The following is a 26,301-nucleotide window of genomic DNA, read 5'->3' as shown; positions in this document are numbered from 1 at the left end:
ATAAGTTTCATTTCGGATATCCCATGTGATAGAGATGAGGAAGAATCTTCGGAATTCATTAGAATACCTCGAAAGTTTTGGAAAGGTCAGGAAACCTCCATTTTTTAGTCTGAAAAAAGGTGAACTTTCAACAGATTTTAAAAGTGCGGAAATTGCTCAATGAGAAAAGTGACGGTGTAATCTCTGAAACACATTTTCGATGTATCAGAGAAATAGAGTACCTAGTCCGAGACTCCACAATATCCAGTCTTCAGATGAAATTAGCTTTGCAGTTTGTTTCAAAAAGTCTATGAACAGGGTGTCCAGCATCAGGATTTTCCCGAATTTCCTGATTCTATCAGGATTTGAAGTCAATCAGGATTTAATCAGGATTTCAGGAAAAATCGGTCGTTAAATCAGGATTTGAGGAAACTCGGCCGTCCGATCGGATTTTTTTATCGAGCTATTTTGGTGACGCTACATTCGCCTTGCGTGAAGTGAGTTTTTCTCCGCAAAAAATCAGGAGTTTATCTGTATTTCCCAAAATGAAAAAAAAACTAGACACCCTGATGAATTTTTGTGCAGTGCAGCTCATTACTACCCAATTTAGGAACTCACAGTTTCATGCACTGTGCGAGGACTTCTTGGATAAATAATGTCGAATTCGGAATTTTCGTGATGAAGTTGAAAGGCTTCCTCTGTTTACACAATATTTGCATGGTAAACCAAATACCTGGTTTGCTCTCCCTCGACCCCCACTGTGTCGCCACACCTCTGAACGTCGTCTATATTTGTACCATCTTGGTAGTGGGCACTCAACCACACATTTGTAAGCATAAACCAGAATATCTGTAAATGTGCTTCTTACATAGCACGATTGTACTAAACGCCTGCACTCAGCCGACATTCAACTTGCGCCCGTCATGTACGAAGACTTGCCCATTCTGATCCTCTGAACGAAAAATACGCAAATCGGATTTTAATTCTGCATAAATCCGGAGGTTCTTGTCGGAAACGGCATTGTAAAATGTCTTTTTTTAGTAGGATATGCAATTAATGACAGTGATGTTCAAATAGTTGCCTACTCTACCTTGGTACTCCTGTAGCATAACCGAATCTCATCAAAATCCTCCCTAGGTATGTGGTATTGCGGTGTTTGCACAGTAAGCCGTATTAAACGCCTTCAGGTAACCAAACTACCATTTGCGTCAATTGTACATGAATAATTGCCTAACCATCTCTCCGAAGCAGAAAACGCGTAAGCCCGAACGACATTATGTTTATACCCGCGGTTTTTGTTGGAAGCGATAGTACTAAATGCCTTGATTTAGCCGAGATGCGATGTGCATCGATTTATGGACAATTATGCTTTATTAAACAGAAAATGTGTAGAATCGCAGTTATTGTTGGAAACGGCAGTACTAAATGCGTTGTTTTAGCCGAGATACAATTTGTATCAATTTATGGACAATTAGTTGCTTATCCTGCTCCATTAAGCAGGGAATGCGTAGATCCGTGGTTATTGTTGGAAATGACAGTACTAAATGCCTTGATCTAGCCGAGATGCAACTTGCATCAATTTATGGACAATTAGTTGTTTATGCTGCTCTATTGAGCAGGAAATGCGTAGATCCTCGGTTATTGTTGGAAATCACAGTACTAAATGTCTTGATCTAGCCGAGATGCAATTTACATCAACTAGTCTCTAGACAAGGTGTGACTTTAAGTACTAAGCAACATGTTTTTTTGTTGTTGTCTTTCAAAATTTCTCAAGAAAAACGAATCACAAAACACTTGCTCTGTTATTCGACTACAGATACTTTTTTTTTCCTTTTTTTTTTTTTTTTTTTTGAAACGCCGTGCTTCAATCACGCTTCGTCCCTGGACAAAATATGAGTGTTTACAATAACATATATAACATAAGCCAAATGGCAATAACACGAATGACTTCATTTTGATCCTCTAACTTTCATTTGATCTGTGTTGAAAATACTTGTTAATATCTCGTGCAAACACGGTTACCCGAACTGAAAAGTTGGTACCTATGATATCGAACACCATGTTCTCCTTCATATTGTGGATATGCAATTTTGTCTCCTTTGGCCGTCAGAATAAATGTATCAAGTGTTTCGCCTCTTCCAACTTTTTACTCCTGCGTTTATGTCTGTGAGTCAGCCGGAAAGGGTTCTTGTTCTCCTTCATTTTGTGAACGCGCAGTTTTACCTTCTTAGAAGGCGAAATAGTTGTATCACGCATTATGCTTCATTAAACTTTTCTACTCTTGCGTTGAAGTCTCTGCACTAGCCGAAAATAGATTATCCTTCATTTTGTGGGTACGCAATTTTACCTATTCGGATGTATCACGCGTTTCGCCTCTTTCAACTTTTCTACTCCTGCGTTAAAGTCTCTGAGTCAGCCGAGGAGAAATCACGTTCTCCTTCATTTCGTGGATATGCCATTTTACCTACTTGGAAGTCAAAATAGTTGTCTCTCGTGTTCCGCTCCATCCATCTTTCTACTCTTGCGTTAAAGTCTCTTAGTTGGCCAAATGAGATTCTTTTTTCCTAAAAAAAATAAATAAATAAAACATGAGCCGAGATTTACGTAATGTCGCCATTTGAAGTACGTAATTAAACTCGACTTTCGCCATGTATTTTTTCAAAACTCACGATACAGGTATGCACTTTTCATTTAAATGCATCCATGTGCATAAAGATCCCTTAATAAACATGCTGAGAATGAATAAATGCCCCCCCCCCCCCCTCCATGTTCGTTAATCTACTCTTTTGATTTAAGCGACTGCTGTCAACAAGCACTTTTTCCTCCTTTTTTTCAGGCCACTTACATCGCGAAAAACAATTCCTCGTTTGGGAGGCAGAATCAACATCGTCTCTAAGAAATACTCTAATCAAATCAGCGAATCAGAGAACAGTAGGAAGTTTACGTGTTACAAATGTGGACTTGAGTTTGAGGATAAATCGGATTTTGTGGCGCACTGGTTCGAGCATGTGAAATGCAATGTCGAGAAATCATCGAAGATTAAGAAGGAAACGGGCCAATTCAAATACAAGATTTGCAAGACAAAATTTTCGAAGAAATCGGCTCCGAAGAAGCATCTCCGCGAAGATTGCCAACTGTCCACTGGAGTTCCGAATGAGCCTCCAAGAGCGCATGGTCAATCGAAGTTGTTCAGTTGTTCGCTTTGTGATTATAGTACCTCTCATCGAGGTACTTTGAGGAACCATCTAGTGGTCCATTCAGATTTGAGACCTTTCAACTGTGACTTATGCCCTCTAGCATTTAAACGTAAAGGCGATCTGAAGATACATGAGCGCGCGTGTCATTCCAACGAGAGGCTTTATATGTGTGATGAATGTCCAAGTGCATTTACGCAAAGCAACAGCCTAAACTATCACAAAACATTACTTCATTCCGACCTCAGACCGTTTAAATGTGATTTGTGCGATGCATCATTCAAGTTGAAGTTCATATTAAGGACGCATAAATTAAGTGTTCATTCCAACCTTAGACCTCATTCATGTGACTTATGTGATTATTCCTCCAAGCTCAGAGGTGGCTTGAAAAGACACAAACGGAGGGTGCATAACATTGTGTAAAAAGCAACTCGTTCCGACCTTAGACCATTAAAATTTCATTCATCCAATTAATCCTCCAAGCATTAGGGTGATCGATTTACTCATCACCACAGCGTATAAATTGGTGGGATGTCTTATACATGTGACCTTTGTGTATACGATAATGCTGCCTGGAGATAAGAGGTCATTTGACTTGAGAAACATAAATAGAATATCCATCCGATCCATCTGGTATTCTGAAGAAAACAACTCTTCTCCAAATAATTCATGCTGAACCACCCTGGATCCAAATCAAAATCTTCCGAAATGCTTGACACTGTCATGACCATTGGATTTCAAAAATTGATTATGCTTCTCCTCCTTTAAGGAAGTATTTAGCTTCGGTTTTATTATGCGAAACTTTAACCGGAAGGTTAACACATTCATGTTATTCGTGTAATTGGAAACTTCACCATCCACTGAGTAAATAGAAATTTCATTTAATTTCAGTAGCCCGTGTTGGAGTTTATTTTATTTTAATTTTTTAATGATCATTATTATTAAGAGAGGGGGTATATTTTCAGTGATTTGACATCCTGTCGTGCATTCAATATATGCTGATAAATGTCGTCCATGACAATGACGTTCATAGTCGCCTAATGTATCTCACAAATCCGGAGTCGCATCAAATTTTAACCGTCCTTAAATTTGCGGATTTTACCGTGTAGGCATCACACCGCCTCCATCCAGCCGAGTATATGTAATTTTCATCGTTAATGCACTAAAAAACGCCCATGCTGCTCACCGAAGCGCGAAACGCGTTAGTTAGCTTGATAGTCTTATAGTAGGAGATGGTCTTTTAGTAGTCTTATGTAGTCTTTATAGTAACTCCATGTTCTCCTTTATATTGTGCCAATGCAATTTTGTCTTCTTTGGCGGTCAAAATATTTATATCAAGTGTTTTGCCTCATTCAACTTTTTACTCCTGCGTTTAAGTTTCTGAGTCAGCCTAAGAGTCCCCGTGCTTCTTCATTTTGTGGACATGCGGTTGTACCGTCTAGGAAGGCGAAATAGTTGTATCACGCGTTTTGCCTCATCCAACTTTTCTACTCTTACGTTGAAGTCTCTGCACCAGCCGAAAAGAGATTATCCTTCATTTTATGGGTACACAATTTTACCTATTCGGATGTATCACGCATTTCGCGTATTTCAACTTTTCTACTCCTGCGCTAAAGTCTCTGAGTCAGCCAAAAAGAGATTCTCCTTCATCGAATGGATATGCGATCTTACCTCCTTGGATGTCTAAATAATTGCATCACGCGTTTCGCCCCATGAACTTTTCAACCCTGCGTTAAAATCTCTGATTCAGCGAAGAAGAGAAACAGAGTCGGGAATGAAAAAAACAGTGCTGCAAAGGCACTGGGGTAAGGGGTGGGGGGGGGGGGGAGAAATAAAGTCGTAATACGCGCCTTAGTGCCTCGCACGCATTACTCGCTTAATAAAACTTTAGAAATGTGTTTTTTGTAGGAAGACTTTTTTTCTCATTTAAATTCGTCCATGTGTGTAAAGATCTCCTCTTAAGCATACTGAGAATGTGAATGAATCGCCCTTCCCCCCATGTACGTCACTCTACTCTTTTGCTTCGAGCGACTGTCATCAACAAGCTCCTCACTTTTTCCTCCTTTTTTCAGGGCACGTACATCGAGAAATACAATTCCTAGTTCGGGAAACGGAATCAACATCGTCTCCAAGAAATATCCTGATCAAATCAGGGAGCAAAAGAATAGTAGGAAGTTCACGTGCTATAAATGTGGACTTGATTTCGAGGAAAAATCGGATTTCGTGGCGCACTGGTTGGAGCATGTGAGAGGCAATGTGGAGAAATCATCGAAGAAAAAGAAAAAATCAGGCCCGTTCAAATGCAAGATTTGCAAGACAAAATTTTCGAAGAAGATCGACTCTAAAAAAGCATCTCTGTGTAGATTGCCACCTGTCCAATGAAGTTCCAAATGAGCCTCCGAGAGCGCACGGTCAATCGAAGTTATTCAGTTGTTCGTTTTGTGATTATAAATCCTCTCGTCGATGTGATTTGACGATCCACTTAAAGGTCCATTCAGATTTGAGACCTTTCAAGTGTGACTTATGCACCGCAGCATTTAAACATAATTCCGATCGGTGGAAACATAAGCGCGAGTGCATTTACGAAGGCTTAAGCGCGAGTGTCATACTCATTCCGAAGTGAGACCTTTTAAATGTGATGAATGTCCAAATGCATTTAAGAACATCAGCGCCCTCAATCAGCACAAAACCACCATTCACTCAGACCTCAGACCGTTTAAATGTAATTTGTGCGATGCATCATTCAAGTTGAAGTCTAGCTTGAAGACGCATCAAGCAGTGTTCATTCCAACCTTAGACCTCATTCATGTGACTTTGTGATTATTCCACCAAGCTTAGAGGAACTTGCATAAACACAAACGGAGGAAGCATAACATTGTGTGAAAAGCAACTCGTTCCGACCTTAGACCATTGAAATGTCATTCATCCAATTAATCTTTCAAGCATTAGGGTGATCGAGAATTTACTCATCACCATAGCGTCTAAATTGGTGCGGTGTCTTATACATGTGACCTTAGTGTATACAATAATGCTGCCTGGAGATAAGAGGTCATTTGACTTGAGAAACATAAATAGAATATCCATCCGATCCATCTGGTATTCCGAAGAAAACAACTCTTCTCCAAATAATTCATGCTGAACCACACAATTTGTGCGATGCATCATTCAAGTTGAAGTCCTCATTAGGGACGCATAACTTGAGTGTTCATTCCAACCTTAGACCTCATTCATGTGACTTGTGTGATTATTCCACCAAGCTCAAACAAAACTTGAATCAACACAAACGGAGGATGCATAACATTGTGTAAACAGCAACTCGTTCCGACCTTAGACCATTGAAATGCATTCATCTTTGAAGCATTAGGTTGATTGAGGATTCACTCATCACCACAGCGTATTAAATGGTGGGGTGTCTTATACATGTGGCCTTTGTAAATACAATAATGCTTCCTGGAGATAAGAGGTCATTTGACTTGAGAAACATAAATAGAATATCCATCTCATCCATCAGGTATTCCGAAGAAAACAACTCTTCCCCAAATAATTCATGCTGAACCACCCTGGATCCAAATCAAAATCTTACGAAATGCTTGACACTGTCGTGACCATTGGATTTCAAAAATTGATTATGCTTTTCCTCCTTTAAAGAAGTTTTTAGCTTCGGTTTTATTATGCGAAATTTTAACCGGAAGGTTAACACATGTCATGTTGTTCGTGTAATTGGAAACTTCACCATCCACTGAGTAAATAGAAATTTCATTTAAATTAAGAAGCCCGTGTTGGAGTTTATTTTATTTTAATTTTTTAATGATCATTATTATTAAGAGAGGGGGTATATTTTCAGTGATTTGGCATCCTGCCGTGCATTCAATATATGCTGATAAATGTCGTCCATGACAATGACGTTCATGGTCGCCTGATCTATCTCACAAATCCGGAGTCGCATCAACTTTTAATCGTCCTTGATTTTCAGATTTTACCGTGTAGGCATCACACCGCCTTCAACTAGCCGAGTATGTAATTATCATCGATTATGCACTAAAAATCGCCTATGCTGCTCACCGAAGCGAGACACGCGTTAGTTAACTAGATTGAAATGTCACGTTGATTCTTCACTTTTTTGTTGCCAACGGCATCGTGCAAAGTCCTCATGTCGTTGATGAAGAAATTTGCGTCAATCAAGCGCACGAGGATACAGGGTGTCCCTAAAGTCCGGTCCGCCCCCTCTGAAATATTATCTAATTCATATCTTGAAACGAAACTTTGGGCGTATTCGTAGAGCAATGTAAGCTACTTTTGGGCCCAATTGAAATTTCCGCCCCCCCCCCCCCCCCACGCGGAGGGCTGCGATCCCTAACTTTTTTCTTCAAATGGCAGTACGAACGTATTTCCGCCCAACTGAACTATGGACGAGTGGGAAACATGGGGTGTCCTGTAGAAAAATGCAAAAGGAACAATGTTAAAGTGGGCGTGATTTTCCTTTTTGGGTAGTTTCAGATCCTTTCCAAGGGCGCAGTGTCTCCCGGATGCAAAGCCTTAAACAACATACAAAAAAAAAAAAAAAAAACTTTTCTACTCTTGCGTTGAAGCCTTGAAGTCGCTGCACTAGCCGAGAAGAGAATATCCCTCATTTTATGAGTACACAATTTTACCTACTTGGATGTATCTTGCGTTTCGCCTCTTTCAACTTTTCTACTCCTGCGTTAAAGTCTCTGAGTCAGCCAAAAAGAGATTCTCCTTCATCTAATGGATATGCGATCTTACCTACTTGGAATTCGAAATAATTGCATCACGCGTTTCGCGTCTTTCAACTTTTCTACTCTTGCGTTAAAGTCTTTGAATCAGCCATAAAGAGATTCTCCTTCATCTTGTGGATGCGATTTTACCCACGTGGAAGTCAAAATTATTGCATCATGCGTTTCGCCCCATCAACTTCTCAACTCTTCGTTATACTCTGATTCAGTTGAAAAGCGTCCAAGCCTTTTTCATTTATGTCGTTCATCATTCAAAGTCGTAGCCTATTCCTACTGCCTACGTCTACGTCATTTGTGACGTTGATTTGTGAACATTCTGCATCCCTTGACTACGATCACAGGGTTGCCGGTGGACTGGAAAACCGAGAAAGTCAGGCAATGGACCTGTTGCAAACTTTTGCTAGAGCAAAAATTAGAGTCGTTCCTTTTAGATGTCTCAAAAATCACGATGAGCGCATCGCCAAACTCTGAAATGCACTCCTAACTTCACAATCTGCGTAAAAATTTGCGTTTTTTTAAGCTTCCCGCTTCAAAAAGGATACTATGGCGCAGGTGAACATTTCGTCAGACGAGTCGTTCCATTCAATCTCTGCTCAACATGGCCGACGCCTCCGCGCGCAAGTTGAGGAGATCATGAGGTCAATCAAGGCGGATATATATCTATCAACGCGAGAAAATTGTGAATTTAAACACGCCGATTGTTGTAAGGTGGTTCGAATCATCGTTCCATCACATGTGTTTTGACTGATTGACGTCGGCTTTGTCGAATATTGCGTAATACCCTTGTGAGCAGGGGTTGGATAGAATGCCTCCTCTAACGAAATGTTCACCTGTGCCGTGGTATCGTTTTTGAGGTGGGAAGCTCGAAAAAACGCAAATTGTGAAGTAAGGAGTGCATTTCAGACTTTACCGATGCGCTCATCGTGATTTTTCAGACATTTTCTATGAGTGAAACCTCTTATTTTTGCTCCAACAAAAGTTTGCAACACGCCCATTTGCGACAACCGGGAAAAGTAAGGGAAAGTCAGGGACTTTCCTGACACATCTCTACAACTAATCACTATAAGGGGCCGTCCGCCGTCCCTAAATTACGTATAACGCTCTAGGGTGGAGGGGGGCTCGAGGAGAGCGTTACGCCGTTTGGTTTCTACGTGTCGAAGGATAGGGACCAGGGACCTACCTCACAAAAGCGTTACAAGGGGGAGGGGGGGGGGTGTGTAAAAAATGCCGAAACCCGAACTTCTTACATCAGGGCGTATATCTGCACGTCGATATGAGCCCTATCCTTAGTATTGTCCGGGTTTCCAATTTCCAAGGCTCTCATGAAAATACACTTACGCCTTCATGTCAGAGTAAGAATGATTCGGTAGAAGCCCTAAACTATTCTATCCGTCGATGACTAAATGTGAAATGCACGTAGGCATCTCAATTGCAACATTTATAAATGTCTCATCATGTTTCATGTATTCTGAAGTCAAACTGATGGAAAATCTTTACAGTTTATTTTTATTTTTGTAGGATGAGGGAAGAAAATTGACAGATAATCCAACAGAACCTTTTCGTTAGTTTTCCTAAAAAAATAAGTAAATAAAACACGAGCAAGATTTGCATAATGTTGCAATTTGAAGTACGAATTATACGCGACTTTAGCCATTTTTGTCAAAACTCACAATGCAGGTATGCACTTTTCTTTTAAATGCATCCATGGGTATAAAGATCCCTAATAAACAGGCTGAGAATGAGTAAATCCTCTTCTTACTCTGTTCGTTAGTACTATTTTCATTCAAGCGGCTGCTATTAACAGGCTCCTTACTTTTTCCTCCTTTTTTTCAGGGCACTTACTTCGCGAAAAACAATTCCTCTTTCGGGAGACACAATCAACATCATCTCTAAGAAATATCCTAATCAAATCAGCGAATCAGAGAACAGTAGGAAGTTTAGGTGTTACAAATGTGGACTTGAGTTTGAGGAAAAATCGGATTTTGTGGCGCACTGGTTGGAGCATGTGAGAGGCAATGTGGAAAAATCATCGAAGAAAAAGAAGGAAACAGGCCCATTCAAATGCAAGATTTGCAAGACAAAATTTTCGAAAAAATCGGCTCTGAAGAAGCATCTCCGCGAAGATTGCCATCCGTCCACTGGAGCTCCGAATGAACCTCCGAAAGCGCAGGGTCAATCGAAGTTATTCAGTTGTTCGTTTTGTGATTATAGAACCTCTCGATCGAAGTAATTTGACGAGCCACTTAGTGGTCCATTCAGATTTGAGACCTTTCAAATGTGACTTATGCCCTCTAGCATTTAAACTTAAATGCGATCTGATGAAACATAAGCGCGAGTGTCATTTCAACGAGAGGCCTTATAAGTGTGATGAATGTCCAAGTGCATTTAAGAAAAGCAGCGCCCTGAACTATCACAAAGCATCAGTTCATTCCGACCTCAGACCGTTTAAATGTAATTTGTGCGATGCATCATTCAAGTTGAAGTACATAGCGAGGTCGCATAAATTAAGTGTTCATTCCAACCTTAGACCTCATTCATGTGACTTATGTGATTATTCCACCAAGCTCAGAGGCACCTTGTATCAACACAAACGGAGGATGCATAACATTGTGTAAAAAGCAACTCTTTCCGACCTTAGACCGTTGAAATGTCATTCATCCAATTCATCTTTCAAGCGTAAGTGTGATCGAGAATTTACTCATCACCATAGCGTATAAATTGGTGGGATGTCTTATACATGTGACCTTTGTGTAATAATCTGCCGGAGTAGAGGTCATTGCTTGAGAAATAAAAGATCCATCATCATCTGGTATTGCGAGAAACATTCTCCAATTTCATGCTGAACCACCCTGGATCAAATAGAAACTCTTCCGAATGCTTGACACTGTCGTGACCATTGGATTTCAAGAATTGATTATACTGTTCCTCCTTTAAAGTAGTATTCAGTTTTGGTTTTATTGTGCGAAATTTTAACCGGAAGGTTAACACAGTCACGTTGTTTGTGATATTGGAAACTTCACCAACCACAGAGTAAATAGTATTTTCACTTCAATCAAGTAGTCCGTGATGGAGTTTTTTACTATTCTAATTTTTTTAATCATCATTATTATGAAGAGAGGGGGTATATTTGCAGCGATTTGACATCCTATCGTGCGTTCAATATATGCTGATAAATGCCAATGACGTTCGAATAGTCGCCTGATCTACCCCACATAGCTTCAGTCGCATCAAATTTTAAACGTTCTCAGATATTCGGATTTTACTAAGTGGGCAGCACACAGCTCCCATCCAGCCGAGTATGTAATTATCATCGATTATGCACTAAAAATCGACCATGCTGCTCACCGAAGCGAAAAACGCGTTAACTTGATTGAAGTTTCACGTAGATTCATGTTTTTTATTGCCAACGGCATCGTTCTATGTCTTCATGTCTTTGAGAAAGTAATTTGCGTCAATCATGCGCACGAGGATACAGGGTGTCCCAAAAGTCCGGCTAGCTCCCTTTAAAATTTTACCTAATTCATATTTTTGAAACGAAACTTTGGGCATGTCCGTAGAGGAATGTAAGATACGTTTGGGCCCCTTTGAAACCGGGGCCCTCCACGCGGAGGGCTGCGGTCCCTAACTTTTTTCTTCAAATGACAAAATGGACGTATTTCTGCCAAACGGAACTATGGACGAGTGGGAAGGATGGGCTGTGCTGTAGACAAATGGAAAAGAAACAATGTTAAAGTATAGGCGTGATTCCCTTTGGAGAAATGGAAAAGCGGAATTTTACATTCTGTCAAACAGAACTATGTGCCAACTGAGTGCGGCACTCTCGAGCCATGGGCATGCGACAAGAGTATTAGGGACAGGGCTCATGAGTTCAATACTCCAGTGAGCGGCCGCCGACGTCGCTGGTGCTTTATAATTCCCATTCATTATGGCCGTAGACTAACGAGCACACCCTTTCTTTCGCAATGGATCACTAGACAAGGTACGAATTTCAGCATGCTGATTAATGTTTCTTAACCAAAATTTCACGTAGAACACGATGTCTACAACGAAAATTACCGCAATCAACTCCTTACGAAGATATTCAATGATTCTTGATGCGTAAATTCAAACCACCCGCTCATAAAAACTCAATGCTCTACGTGATTCACATCGCGCGCTAAACGTTATCATGACAGTATCTGCGATTTAGAAATCTGGCAACTTCAATTTTAACGCTTTGGCTCAGCTATAGCAAGTTGCTTATAGTTTGAACAACACATCGTGGGAAATGAACATTGTTCGATTGAGAAGCTTGCTGAAACCGTTGTAGTGCGCGATTTGACTCACGTAGAGCTTTGAGTTTCTTGTCAGCGGGCTGTTCAAATTCTTCGTAACCAATGTGTCATAAAAACGTTAATATCTTTGTTAAGAGTGTGTTTCAGTAATTTTTGCTGTGTGAATCGTGTTCTGCGCGAAATTCTGGTTAAGAAACATTATATCAGATTGCTTAAATTCGTACCTTGTCTAGTGGTCCATTGTCTCTCGTATCGTTTGGCATAAATGTGTCCATTTAACCTCAACCGAACCTCAATCGATAGGGCGAAAAAAAGAAAATGTTCCGCACAAACCTCAGGTCGCCATTCCGTTTTTTACAAAATGGCGGTAGATCAAAGTTTAAAGTTTGGCAATATTAAAATCTTCCAAGATTTGGGTAGAATTTGGTACCATGGGGTCCATTGGCACGAGTATGCCGAAGTCGGTATGGACCAATTGTGAGGTATGAGAGGTGCTCTGACGAGCGGTGGTCCTTAAGAAGGGCCGTTGGAAAGGGTGAGCCGGCCGGTTGCTCGATGTCCGCGGGGTGCTGGGAGTTGAGTCCCGTGTGACTGACGAGTGACGGCATCATAGAATAAATAGACTACGCCAACAGAAGCCGAAGCTCCGTAAGAACCAATGTTAATATTTTTCTTCCCGAGGTCGGTCAATCTTCGTACTTATTGAAACCTGATTTGAGGTTGACCTACAATTATAAAATTGGAAAGAAACATAAAATTTTAAGCAACCCCACAGTATTTCTCCGGAATAACAGTAAACAAGTGTAAAATAATCTCGTTTAATTCCTAAAAACGTCTTTATCCGTTTGGCCTCTCCAGAACGTCGATATGCCGCAGTCGTAAACAGTACTTCTCGACTCAGTTTCGCTTCGATGACATTAAAATGGCGGTGGCTTTCGCTCCTGTCGACGTAGTCTATTTATTCTATGCTGACGGTACGGAGTATTAGTGATGAGAATGCAAGCCGCGGCCACTGCGAGCTACAGCGAATGAGCTGCTCTGATCAGAGGAGCGGGTAGCTTACCACCACATCAGCATTAGCTTTTCGGAAATCAGCTGATAAATGGCTCAAATACTTATTCTTCTTTAGAGGCTGCCATTTTTTGGGCGTCATTTTGAGAAAAAAACGGGCGTTTGGAAAAACCAACGGCGGATCTGAATTTGTCGTTCCGAGTAAACCCTGGATACGAGCCTAAATGCAAATCCATGGGTTAACGATTCAGATACATGTAGTTTTCCCTTTATCTGCCATATTTGTGGCTACTATTTTGAAAAATATGAATTTTTCGAAAAAAGTAATGACAAATTGGAGTTTCTTGTGCCGAAAAACCCTCTAGTCCTCCGTTTCGCCCAAATCTCGGGAGATTTGGATACGCCATACTTTGAACTTCGACCGGCCGACATTTTGTCAAAAATCAAAAAGTTGACCTGCGGTTTGCGCGATTTTTCTTTCATGTCATCTCTCGACTAAGATATCATTAAAGGGGGATTTGCCATTTGAAAAAAAAGTTTGGGTCTGCAGCTCTCCCTGTTGGGGAACTCGAACATTTCAAGGGGCATCAAAAGTAGTTTACGGTGATCCATGAACTTGCCCAAAGTTTTATTTCTAAATATGGGTCATTTAAAATTTTAGAGGGAGTTGACCGGACACTTGGGACATCTTGTCTGTACCTATGCTGCTTACACGAGTGAGAGAGACGGGAATTTGATTGAAATCGTATGTACTCATGCAATTTTTGTCGTGAAAAGCGCGTAAATTGCCCTAATTCAAAACTTCATTATTTGCGTACTTTTTTACAGGGCACGTAGATCGCGAAAACCAGTAGTTTTTCTTTCGGGAGACAGAATCAACAGCGAGCCAAACACCGAGAGGACGTTTAAGTGCTACGAATGTGGACTTGAGTTTGAGGAAAAATCGGACTTCGTGGCGCACTGGTTGGAGCATGTGAGAGGCAAGGTGAAACAAACATCGAAGAAAAAGAAGAAAACAGGCCCATTCAAATGCAAGATTTGCAAGACAAAATTTAAGAAAAAATCGACTCTGAAGAAACATCTCCGCAAAGGTTGCCATCCGTCCACAGGAGTTCCAAATGCATCTCCGGAAGCGCAGGGTCAAACCGAGCTATACAGTTGTTCTTTTTGTGATTATGTAGCCACCTATCAAAGTCAGATAAAGACGCACTTAGTTATCCATTCAGATTTGAGACCTTTCAAATGTGACTTGTGCACTGCAGCATTTAAAATTAATTATAATCTGAAGAAACATACGCGCGAGTGTCATACTCATTCCGAAGAGAGGCCTTTTAAATGTGATGAATGTCCAAATGCATTTAAGAACCGTAGCGCCCTAAATAATCACAAAGCATCAATTCATTCAGACCTCAGACCGTTCAAATGTAATTTTTGCGACGCATCTTTCAAATTGAAAGCCGTGTTGACGTCCCATCAGCGTGTTCATTTCAACCTCCGACCCTATCCATGTGACCTTTGTGATTATTTCGCTCGGCGCAAAGAGCACTTGAATAAACATAAACGAAGAATTCACAACATGGAGTAAAAGTCAACTCAATCATAAGCAACCAATTATCCCCAAAATGTATGCTTGGAAATAATGTATGTATAGTAAAAAAAAAAAAGAAACGCAATCCATGACAGCTAAGTTTGAATAAATTTCCTAATCCACTCTGCCAAGGAGGCACCTCTTCAAATTGAAATTCGCCGTTGTCCTCCGGTTCTACCCAAGAAACAGGGTGAAACGCCTTCGTGTATCCGGTTGTGCAATGTTCATCGGGATGCAAAAAATATCTGCCCATCCTGCAGAAAAAACAGCAGAAAATCTCATTAATTCGATTAAAATTCTACGTTGCTCGATTTTCGTCGTTAATCATTTGTGAAACGCCTTCATTTAGCCGGGTACATAATTTGCGTCAATCTTGCTCGAAGCTGCCTTCTCTACTTTACTCAAGCAAGAAACACGTCGATTCGATTGAAATTCAACGCACTTACCTCCGCAGGTTTTATCGGAAACATCGTTTAAATCGCCTTCATTTAACCGAGTATGCAATCCATGACAAGATATTCGATCCCTTGCCTTTAAAATCGCGTAAGCATGAACTGTATCAATTGGTAAATCTCTGCAGAGCCGCTGTTTTTACTGAACAGAAACATGGTACGAGTTATCGCCCTACGCAGCATGTTTTTCTCTTCAAAATTCCACGAGGAAAACGTGTTGCACATCGAGAAATCTGAAAATCAACTCCTGAACAAGATAAGATAAAAGTTTTTTATATTAACATCGGATGAATGGCAGAAATACCAATGACGCCATTTGTATTGTTCAACTAAATTTCGTTTGTGTTAAAAACACTTATCCATACTTCGTTAAGGAGCAGTTGATTTCTGAATATCTCGTTGTTCGAATCTGTTTCTGCGTAATATTATCAAGGGAAACCGTGAGACGTGTTTCTCTAGTTCAGGTCGTATCCAGTCATCCTTTAAGCTCTGAGTAGTCGCTTATGCTACTCTTCGAATCAGAATCTGCCTAATTTTTTATAAAATTCGTGTATGGCTAAATACAGATGTATCAATGCAGTACCGCCTTTTAGAGCGTTCCAGCCTCTATGCCACCTTGTTTTCCTTGGACGATCTCAAGTTATTTAATCAACGAATTCTCGTCGCCTTGAAAGAAACCAGACTTTTCCCCACAAATTTTGCAGATCAAGTCATCTTTGTATTCACAGACCCCTCACTTCTTGCGTATTTTTTTTACAGGGCACTTAAGTTGCGAAAACCAGTGTCATTCATTCGGGAGACAGAATCAGCATCGTCTCAAAGAAATATCCTAATCCAGTCAACGAGCCAAAGAATAGTAGGAAGTTCATGTGTTACAAATGTGGGCTCGAGTTCGAGGAAAAATCTGAATTCGTGGCGCACTGGTTGGAGCATATGAGAGACAACGTGGAGAAAAATCGAAGAAAAAGAAGAAAACAGGCCTATTCAAATGCAAGATTTGCAAGACAAAATTTTCGAAGAAATCGGCTCTGAAGAAGCATCTCCGCGAAGATTGCCATCCTTCCACAAGAGTCCGAATGAGCCTCCGAGAGCGTACGGTCAATCGAAGTTATTCAGTTGTTCGTTTTGTGATTATAAAACCTCTCATCGAGGTCATTTGACAGTCCACTTAGTGGTCCATTCAGATTTGAGACCTTTCAAATGTGATTTATGCGCTGTAGCATTCAAACTAAACACGAGCTGATAAAGCACAAGCGCACGTGCCATTCTAAGGAGAGGCCTTTTAAATGTGACTTATGCATTTCATCATTCAAACTAAACAGCAAGCTGAATCGGCATAAGCGCTTGTGTCATTCTAATGAGAGGCCTTTTAAATGTAATAAATGTCCAATGGCATTTAAGCTCCGCTCACCCTACAAAATCATCAATTATTGATTCATTCCGACCTCAGGCCGTTTCAAATGTAATTTTTGTGACGCATCTTTCAAGTTGAAGTCCTTAGCTGACGTCGCATCAGCTTGTTCATTCCAACCTTCGACCCTATTCATGTGAGCTTTGTGATTATTCGACCAAGCAGAGGAAATACTTGAATCTACACAAACGGAGGAAACATGGTATGGTTTGAAGAGCAAATGGACCACTACTTAACAAATTACGAATTTAAGCGTTCCGATGCATGTCTCTGAACCAGAATTCTACGCAGAGCACGATACTTGCATCAAAATTACGAAATCAACTCCTCACCACGATATTAACGGTTTAATTTTTCATTGCGTGCGGGAAATATGAATTGCCCGGTCACAAAAAACACAATACTCTACGTGAATCGCGCACTAAAACGGTTTTGGCAGGCTTCTCAATCGAGCATTGTTCCACCCATTTTTTTGTTCCAAGTGTAAACAATACATGCTGTAGCTGAGCCAAAGTGGCAAGAGTGAGATTTCCATATTTTCGTTACAGAGAGACTGCCACGGTAACGTTTAGTTTGCTACCTGACATGTACGTGGTCCATTGTGTTCGTATGAGCGGGAGGTTTGAATTCACGAGTGAAGAAACATTAAGTATCTTGGTTAGGAATCAATTTCAGTCATTTTCATCGCACGAATCGTGTTCCTACGTTAAATTTCGGGTAAGAAACATGTATCAGAATGCTGAACTTCGTGCCTTGTCCAGTGGTTCATTCTTTCGTGCACAGCAGCACAACCCAATATTCATATGTATGCATGTTGTTTGCTAATGCATCTGCAGTGACGTCGAATAAATGCAGCGAATCTACCCTACTGACAAAAACCTCATTAAATTGAAATCAGCCGTAGTCTGCAACAAAACGCCTGCGTGTTGTCAGGTATGCAATGTTCGTCGGTTATGCGCGAATATGTGTCTTATGCCTATCCTGTTTACCTAAGCAAATCCCATTGATTTGATTAAAATAAGTTCTTCAAAGATCCACGTTTTTCCCCCTCAAAATTGTCTTAGGAAAACGCCTTCACCTAGCCGAGTATGCAATTGCGTTAATCATGCGTCTACTCCTGCTTAATAAAGCTCGAAATACGTCCATTAGATTGAAATTAACGTAGATCTACGGGTTTTGTCGAAAACGGCTCGTAAATCGGCCTCAATCAGCCGAGCACGCAATGTGCGTCAATTATGCACCAATATTTGCCTATTCTGCTTTTCCAGCCTAGAAGAACGTCACATTAATGGAAATTTCATTTACGGATTGATTGTCATTATATGACAATAATTAGCGGCGATTATGCCCACACAGCAATCCTTCTTACCAGAGCAAGAGTCGTGTTAATCTTAATCAAATTAAATTCTACGTTGATCCGCGGTTTTTATTGGTGACGGCATCAGTAGAACGAAATTCATCAGTCATCATCATTTGAGCTGTATGCTCAACACGTTGCTCATCAAACATCAATAGGTGAATAATAACGTAGACCCCTGAACATAACTTTTGCTGCACCCTATGACATCATAGGTTGTTACTGAGGAGCCTCCAAAATATATTGTATGTACCCGGCAGCCATTGAAATCGCCCTCTCTTAGCTAAGCAGCAATTTGCGTCAATCCTGTAGGAATAGCTGTCGAGTGTCGATCATACCCTTTTGAACATGAGCCGCCCAGGTCTAATAAAAATCATGTGTGGTTTTCTGATTCTTACGATTCGGTTGGATAACGCGTTTTAAAAAGCCATGCAAGCAGTCTACAATAACAGTGAGTAAATATCCGACTCGTCTCCAAAGGAGGTACCGGTGTCTTATATCATCATGGTGTGCTTCACCGTCTTGGATGACGTCATAAACTATAAGTTTTTGGAAAGGCGATACCTCCCCGTTAGCGACCGATCGGTTTATCTTTTCTAATTCATAAGCTGAAACCATTCAATTCATAAGCTCGATTCTGTGCGTAGCGCAACTGACCTATTAATTGAGCACTTGTGTGCGAAAAAGGCGCTTTTCAGTTTCGTTGTTTCAGAATTTCCTTTTACTTCTTTCTTCCTAACAGGGGAAACAATGCGTGTAAAGAGATCAAAACTCAAGTTTAAATGGATATTGTTGTTAATTCAACGATGTCTCTGGCACAAATCAAAAGTTTAATGACCTCACAAATTTTGATACCTCTAAAGTTTCCTCTTAAAATAAAAAGAAAAGAAGAAAAAGAGAAGGAAGAAGAGAAAAAAGTTGGTGAAATTCTGAAACATTACAATGGAGTCCTTTTCGCATCCAAATCCTCGAGTATACCAAGTTTAACAGAAAGGAACCAACTCTTCCGCCTCATTTCTAAAAAGACAAATCTGCCGTTGCTTACCCTACTCAAGTAGGTGCTTTTATATTAGTGTCAATATTCTTGGTTCCTTCGTAATAAACTCTGTTTACGTTAAAGCGTTCCGGCACTAGACCCCTTTGCGCGTGGACGGTCTCTAATCGATTAACGAAAACTATGTTGCTGCCATGATGAAGCCAGGAGATTTTTTCCTGTAGATTTTCCAGAAATAGTCCCCTCATTTCTCCGTATTTTTTTTTTTTTTTTTTTTTACAGGATCCGTAAATCGCAAAAACCAATCTCGGGAGTCGGAACGAACATCGTCTCAAAGAAATGTCTCAATCAAATCAGTCTGCCAAATAATAGTACGAAGTATATGTGTTACAAATGTGGACTTGAGTTCGAGGAAAAATCGGATTTTGTGGCGCACTGGTTGGAGCATGTGAGAGGCAATGTGGAGAAATCATCGAAGAAAAAGAAAAAATCAGGCCCATTCAAATGCAAGATTTGCAAGACAAAATTTTCGAAGAAATCGACTCTGAAGAAGCATCTCCGCGAAGATTGCCACCTGTCCACTGAAGCTCCGAATGAACCTCCGAAAGCGCAGGGTCAATCGAAGTTATTCAGTTGTTCTTTTTGTGATTATGTAACCTCTGATCAAAGTAATTTAAGGCAGCACTTAGTGGTCCATTCAGATTTGAGACCTTTCAAATGTGACTTATGCCCTCTAGCATTTAAACTTAATTCCGATCTGAAGAAACATAAGCGCGAGTGTCATTTCAACGAGAGGCCTTTTAAGTGTGATGAATGTCCAAGTGCATTTAAGAACAGCACCTTCCTAAACCTTCACAAAGCATCAGTTCATTCCGACCTCAGACCGTTTAAATGTAATTTGTGCGATGCATCATTCAAGTTGAAGTTCTCTATGAGGACGCATAAATTAAGTGTTCATTCCAACCTTAGACCTCATTCATGTGACTTATGTGATTCTTCCTTCAAGCTCAGACACAACTTGCATAAACACAAACGAAGGATGCATAACATAGTGTAAAAAGCAACTCATTCCAACTTTAGACCATTGAAATGTCATTCATCCAATTCATCTTTCAAGCATGAGGGTGATTGAGAATTGACTCATCGTCACCAACGCGTATATAGTGACGAGATGTCTTATTCACATGACCTTTGTGAATATAAAATGCTGCCCGGAAGTAAGAGGTCATTCGACTCGAAAAACATCCGGTATTTCGCAGAAAATGACTCTATTCCAAATAATTCATGCTGAACCATCCTGGATTTAACTCAAATATGCGCACTGCGCAGCCATGAAAATCATATGAAATGCTTAACACCGTCGTGCCTATTGGATTTCAAGAATTCATTTCGCCAGTTTTCTTTTAAGGAAGTTGGTGCACAATTTTAATTGGAAGTTTAACACCGTCACTATGTTCGTAATATTAGAAACTTCACCGTGTCCATATACGAAATTTATAGCAATTTCATTTAAATTAAAAGACCGTTGGTGGATTGTTTTATTTATTTTTTTATTTCTTAATCAATATTATGATGAAAGGAGGGGTATATTTACAATAATTTGACATCCTAAATTATGTATTCAATAAGCTGATAAATGCCGTCTGAGGCCGTGTCTCGCACGGGACGTTTCATGGGATTGTCCCAAGTTCGAATCGCAGGAATGAAACTTCTGGGATTTTTCCCAGTGACCGTCTCCACGGGACGGCTCATATAGTCCTGCGACTAGTTGCGCGGAAGATAAAGTATTAAAGTCGAGTATTTAACCGGGATTATAATAATAATTGCACTCAATTGACAATTAGACACATAATTTAACTAAACAAACATGAACAATGTAGAAATGAATAAAAATCGCAAATGTTTCATTCTTCTCTTCTCTCATGGGTCCTAGTACTATACTTGGTACTTGGAAAAATATTGAGTTAATCAATATTTTTCCCAACTTCGTAAGTGGATTTTTCCCTGGGACAAATCTCGTCCATGGCAGTGACGTTCGTCGCAGTCGTGTGATCCACCCAACTAAGCCGGGGTCGCATCACATTTTAATCGTCCTTAAATATGCGGTTTTTACCAGGTAGGCATCATAACGCCTTCATCTAGCCGAGTATGCAATATCATCGATTATGCACTGAAAATAGCGTATTCTGCCCACCGTAGCGAGAGACAGGTTGTTTCGATTGAAATCTTTACGTAGATCCGTGATTGTTTCGTCGAAAACGGCATCGTAAAACGTCTTCATGTAGTCGAGTATGCAATTTGCGGCAATCATGCACGAGTCCTGAATGCCTGTGCTGCTTACACGAGTTAGAAACCCGCTAATTCGATTGATTTTCTACGTAGTTCCGCAGGTTTTGTCGGAAACGCGTGTAAATTTCCTTGATTTAACCGAGTAGGCGATCCATGGCAGTAATATCCGATCACTTGCCTATAATACCGCGTTGTTTACAAACCGTATGTTTACAAATTTTACGGATTAAATAAAGTGTTACCACTTAATTCACACACCCCTCACTTTTTCCGTATTTTTTTTTTACAGGGCATGTAAATCGCGAAAACCAGTCTCTTATTCGGGAGACGGAAGCAACATCGTCTCCAAGAAATATCCTAATCAAATTAAGGAGCCAAAGAATAGTAGGAAGTTCACGTGCTACAACTGTGGACTTGAGTTCGAGGAAAAATCGGATTTTGTGGCGCACTGGTTGGAGCATGTGAGAGGCAATGCGGAGAAATCATCGAAGAAAAAGAAAAAATCAGGCCCGTTCAAATGCAAGATTTGCAAGACAAAATTTGCGAAGAAATCGACTCTGAAGAAGCATCTCCGCGAAGATTGCCACCTGTCCACTGAAGCTCCGAATGAGCCTCCGAAAGCGCATGGTCAATCGAAGTTATTCAGTTGTTCGTTTTGTGATTATAAAACCTCTCATCGAGGTCATTTGAAGCAGCACTCTAGTGGTCCATTCAGATTTGAGACCTTTCAAATGTGACTTATGCCCTCTAGCATTTAAACTTAATTCCAATCTGAGGAAACATAAGCGCGAGTGTCATTTCAACGAGAGGCCTTTTAAGTGTGATGAATGTGCAAGTGCATTTAAGAAAAGCACCACCTAAACATCACAAAGCATCAGTTCATTCAGACCTCAGACCGTTCAAATGTAATTTATGCGATGCATCTTTTAAATCAAAGAACCACTTGAACCGCCATCATCAAGTTCATTCTAGTTTTAAACCTTATTCGTGTGATTTTTGTGATTATGCCGCAAGGCAGAAAGTCAACTTGAAAATACACATTCGAAAAATTCATAACACGGAGTTATAATCAACATATCCATGAACAACCGAATATCTATAAATTGTTTGCACGCAAATAATGCTCTCATACGAAGAAAAGAAAATGAAATGCAATCCATGACAGCGAGGTTTGAATAACTGCCTAACCTCCTCTGCCGAGGAGGCACCTCATCATATGAAATCTGCCATTGTCCTCCGGTTCTACCCAACAATCGGAGTGAAACGCCTTCATGTATCCGGGTATGCAATGTTCGTCGGGAATGCAAGAATATCTGCCTATCCTGCACACCTACGCCAAAAACTCATTAATTCGAATAAAATGCTGCGTAGCTCCACGGTTTTCATCGGAAAAGTCTTGTAAAACGCCTTCATTTAGTCGAGTATACAATTTGCGTTAATCGTGCACGAATAGCTGCCTACCCTGCCCACTCAAGCAAAAAACACGTCGATTCGATTGAAACTCAACGCAGCGCCGCAGGTCTTATCGGAAACATCGTTTAAATCGCCTTCATTTAATCGAGTATGCGATCCATGACAATGATATTCGATCCCTTGTCTGTATCAATTGGTAAATCCCGACTCTTAAGCGCAAGGACCTCTAAAGAAGCGTCTCCGCGAAGATTGCCACCTGTCCATTGAAGCTCCGAAGTCCGAATGAACCTCCGAAAGCGCGGTGTCAATCGGAGTTGTTGAAGTGTTCTTTTGTGGTTATAAAACCTCTCGTCGAGGTAAATTGACCTGGCACTTAGCAATTCACTCAGATCTAAGACCATTCAAATGTGACCCATGTGTTTCATCACTCAAACGAAATAGCACGTTAAAGGCACATAAGGGGGAGTGTCATACTCATCCCAACGAGAGGCCTTTTAAATTGTGATGAATATCCAAGCGCATTTAAGAACATGACTGCCCTCAATCATGACAAAACCACCATTCATTCCGACCTCCGGCCTATTAAATTCGAGCGATGCATCATTCAAAGTGAAGTACACATTGAGGACGCATAAATTAAGTGTTCATTCCAACCTTAGACCTCATTCATGTGACTTTTGTGATTATTCACTAAGCTCAGAAACAACTTGTATAAACACCAACGCAGAGTGCATAACATGGTGTGAAAAGCAACTCATTCCCACCTTAGACCATTGAAATGTCATCCATCCAATTCATCTTTCAAGCGTAAGGTGATTTGAGAATTGACTTTATCGTCACCAACGTGTGAATTTAGCAGGCAGTTAGCAATCGCCGGCAATTTGCAAGCGGTTCACATGTTGTTTCAATAAATCGCAATAATGCGCATCGGAATTTTGCAATTTTTAAGGGTTATGGTCTTCTAATGTATGAGCTCGGCTTTAAGCGCCTTCATTTTTCGTGATACTCTACGCTTCATGTAGTCGAGTATGCAATTTGCGGCAATCATGCACGAGTTTATACTCATGCTGCTGCTGCTTACACGAGTAAGAAAACGTCAGTTTGATTGATTATCTGTGTAGTTCTGCACGTTTGTCGGATTAATACGTGTAAATCGCCTTCATTTAACAGAGTATGCGAGCCGCATGACAGTGATACTCGATCACTTGCCTATAATACCGCGTTGTTTACAAACCATATGCTCGCAAATTTTACGGATTAAGATAAAGTGTTAAAACTTAAATTCACACACCCCTCACTTTTTCCTTATTTTTTTTTTTTTTACAGGGGATGTAAATCGCGAAAACCAGTCTCTTATTCGGGAGACGGAAGCAACATCGTCTCCAAGAAATATCCTAATCAAATCAGGGAGCCAAAGAATAGTAGGAAGTTCACGTGCTACAACTGTGGACTTGAGTTCGAGGAAAAATCGGAATTCGTGGCGCACTGGTTGGAGCATGTGAGATGCAATGTGGAGAAATCATCGAAGAAAAAGAAAAAATCAGGCCCGTTCAAATGCAAGATTTGCAAGACAAAATTTGCGAAAAAATCGACTCTGAAGAAGCATCTCCGCGAAGATTGCCACCTGTCCACTGAAGCTCCGAATGAGCCTCCGAGAGCGCATGGTCAATCGAAGTTATTCAGTTGTTCGTTTTGTGATTATAAAACCTCTCATCGAGGTCATTTGAAGCACACTTAGTGGTCCATTCAGATTTGAGACCTTTCAAGTGTGACTTATGCGCTGTAGCATTTAAACTTAATTCCGATCTGAAGCAGCATAAGCGCGAGTGTCATTCCAACGAGAGGCCTTTTAAATGTGATGAATGTCCAAGTGCATTTAAGAAAAGCACCACCTAAACCATCACAAAGCATCAGTTCATTCCGACCTCAGACCGTTTAAATGTAATTTGTGCGATGCATCATACAAGTTGAAGTCCTCATTACGGACGCATAAATTAAGTGTTCATTCCAACCTTAGACCTCATTCATGTGACGTATGTGGTTATTCCTTCAAGCTCAGACCAAACTTGCTTAAACACAAACGAAGGATTCATAACACGGTGTAAAAAGCAACTCATTTCGAACTTAGACCATTTAAATGTAATTCATATAATTGCTCTTTTAAGCATGAGGATGAATTAGGTATTGATTAGTCACCAACGCGTATATGATGTGCGCGCGATGTTTTATTCACATGACCTTTGTGAATATAAAATGCATATACATAACCTCGAATCAAGGTCATTTAAAGCAGCACCTAGCGGTCCACTCAGATTTAAGACCTTTCAAATGGACGTATTTCTACCAAACAGACCTATGTGCAGGTGAGAAATATGGGGTGTGCTCTAGAAAGCTGCATAAGAAGCAATGTAAAAGTGGGCGTGATTCCTTTTGAAGAATTGGAAAACCGGGGTTTTACATTCTATCAAACAGACCTATGTGCCAACTGAATGCGGAACTCATGAGCCGCGGGCATGGCAAGAGAGCGTTGTGGACAGGGCTCATGAGTTACAGCGCCCCGACGACGATATCCCCCTCTCGCGGGAGCTCGATCATTGCCGCTGACGTCACTGGCGCTTTATTATTCTTATTCACTCTTACGGCCAAAGAACTAACGAGCACACCCCATATTTCTCACCTCCACATAGGTCTGTTTGGTAGAAATACATCCAAATGTGACTTATGCCCTTTAGCATTCAAACTTCATTCCGATCTGAGGAAACATATGCGCGGGTGTCATTTCAACGAGAGGCCTTTTAAATGTGACGAATGTTCGATCGCATTTAAGAACGGCGGCACCTTACGCAAGCATCGAGCAATGACTCATTCCGACCTTAGACCGTTTAAATGTAGTATGTGCGACGCAGCTTTCAAAGTAAAGTATCACTTGACCAAACATTATCTAGTTCATTCCAACGTTAGACCTTACTCATGTGACCTTTGTGATTTTGCCTCTAAATATAAATCCGCATTGTGTGAACACAAACGGAGGAAACATGGCATGGTGTGAAATAACCGAACATCCGTAATATGCACGCATGCCAGCAAATGCAATCCATGACGGTGGCGTCAGAAAAATCGCCGTAACTACCCTGCTTTGCAGGTACTGTTTCAAATTGAAATCCTTCCGTCCGGCATTCGCGAAGCAGGCAGTATAAAAATTCTTCATCTAGCTGATAGGGAAATTATTGTGTTCGATTATACACCAACTGTTACCTACCCACCTGCTTATCTAAGGGAAGAACGCGTCAAGCCGATTGAAAGTGTACGCATATCCGCGTTTTCGGCTGGAGCCGGCATCTTAAAACTCCTTCTTTAGTCGGGTATGCAATTCGTGTCAATCATGCATGAATAGTTGCCTATCCTGTTCTCCTAGAATAAAGTACATTGATCCGACAAAAATTTTACGTGGAATCCATAACCTCCGCGAGGATGTCAAACACCGAAAAACCAATCATAACTGCACGGACCATTGAAGTTATTCGATTATTCTTTTTGTGATTATAGTCCCGTTCATCGAGGTACTTCTACCCGTCACTTAGCGAC

The 26,301-nt window shown here is 40.7% G+C and overlaps 1 protein-coding gene across 13 annotated transcripts in view; it reads left to right on the top strand.

The window, feature by feature from the left end:
• LOC109033817 (uncharacterized) overlaps positions 1-26,301 on the top strand; it is a 66,560-nt gene that overhangs the window by 11,981 nt on the left and 28,278 nt on the right. Inside the window, exons 9-10 of one of the 13 annotated variants that reach the window (XM_072303629.1) lie at positions 24,043-24,434; positions 24,996-25,165. The exons of 6 other annotated variants lie outside the window; for them this stretch is intronic. In XM_072303629.1, the coding sequence (XP_072159730.1) occupies positions 24,043-24,434; positions 24,996-25,150 (547 nt within the window). In that variant the 3' untranslated portion in view covers positions 25,151-25,165. Of the gene's footprint in view, positions 1-2,815; positions 4,063-5,245; positions 5,722-9,760; positions 10,173-19,296; positions 20,087-21,592; positions 22,139-24,042; positions 24,470-24,995; positions 25,166-26,301 lie in introns of those variants that run through there. 6 more of the 13 variants (XM_072303630.1, XM_019046608.2, XM_072303628.1 and 3 more) reach the window with 6 other exon arrangements.

Source organism: Bemisia tabaci, chromosome 8 (assembly GCF_918797505.1).
Source record: "Bemisia tabaci chromosome 8, PGI_BMITA_v3".
Taxonomy (NCBI): Eukaryota; Metazoa; Arthropoda; class Insecta; order Hemiptera; family Aleyrodidae; genus Bemisia; species Bemisia tabaci.
The sequence above is the reverse complement of the archived record's forward strand: the minus strand, read 5'-3'. Positions and strand labels throughout refer to the sequence as shown.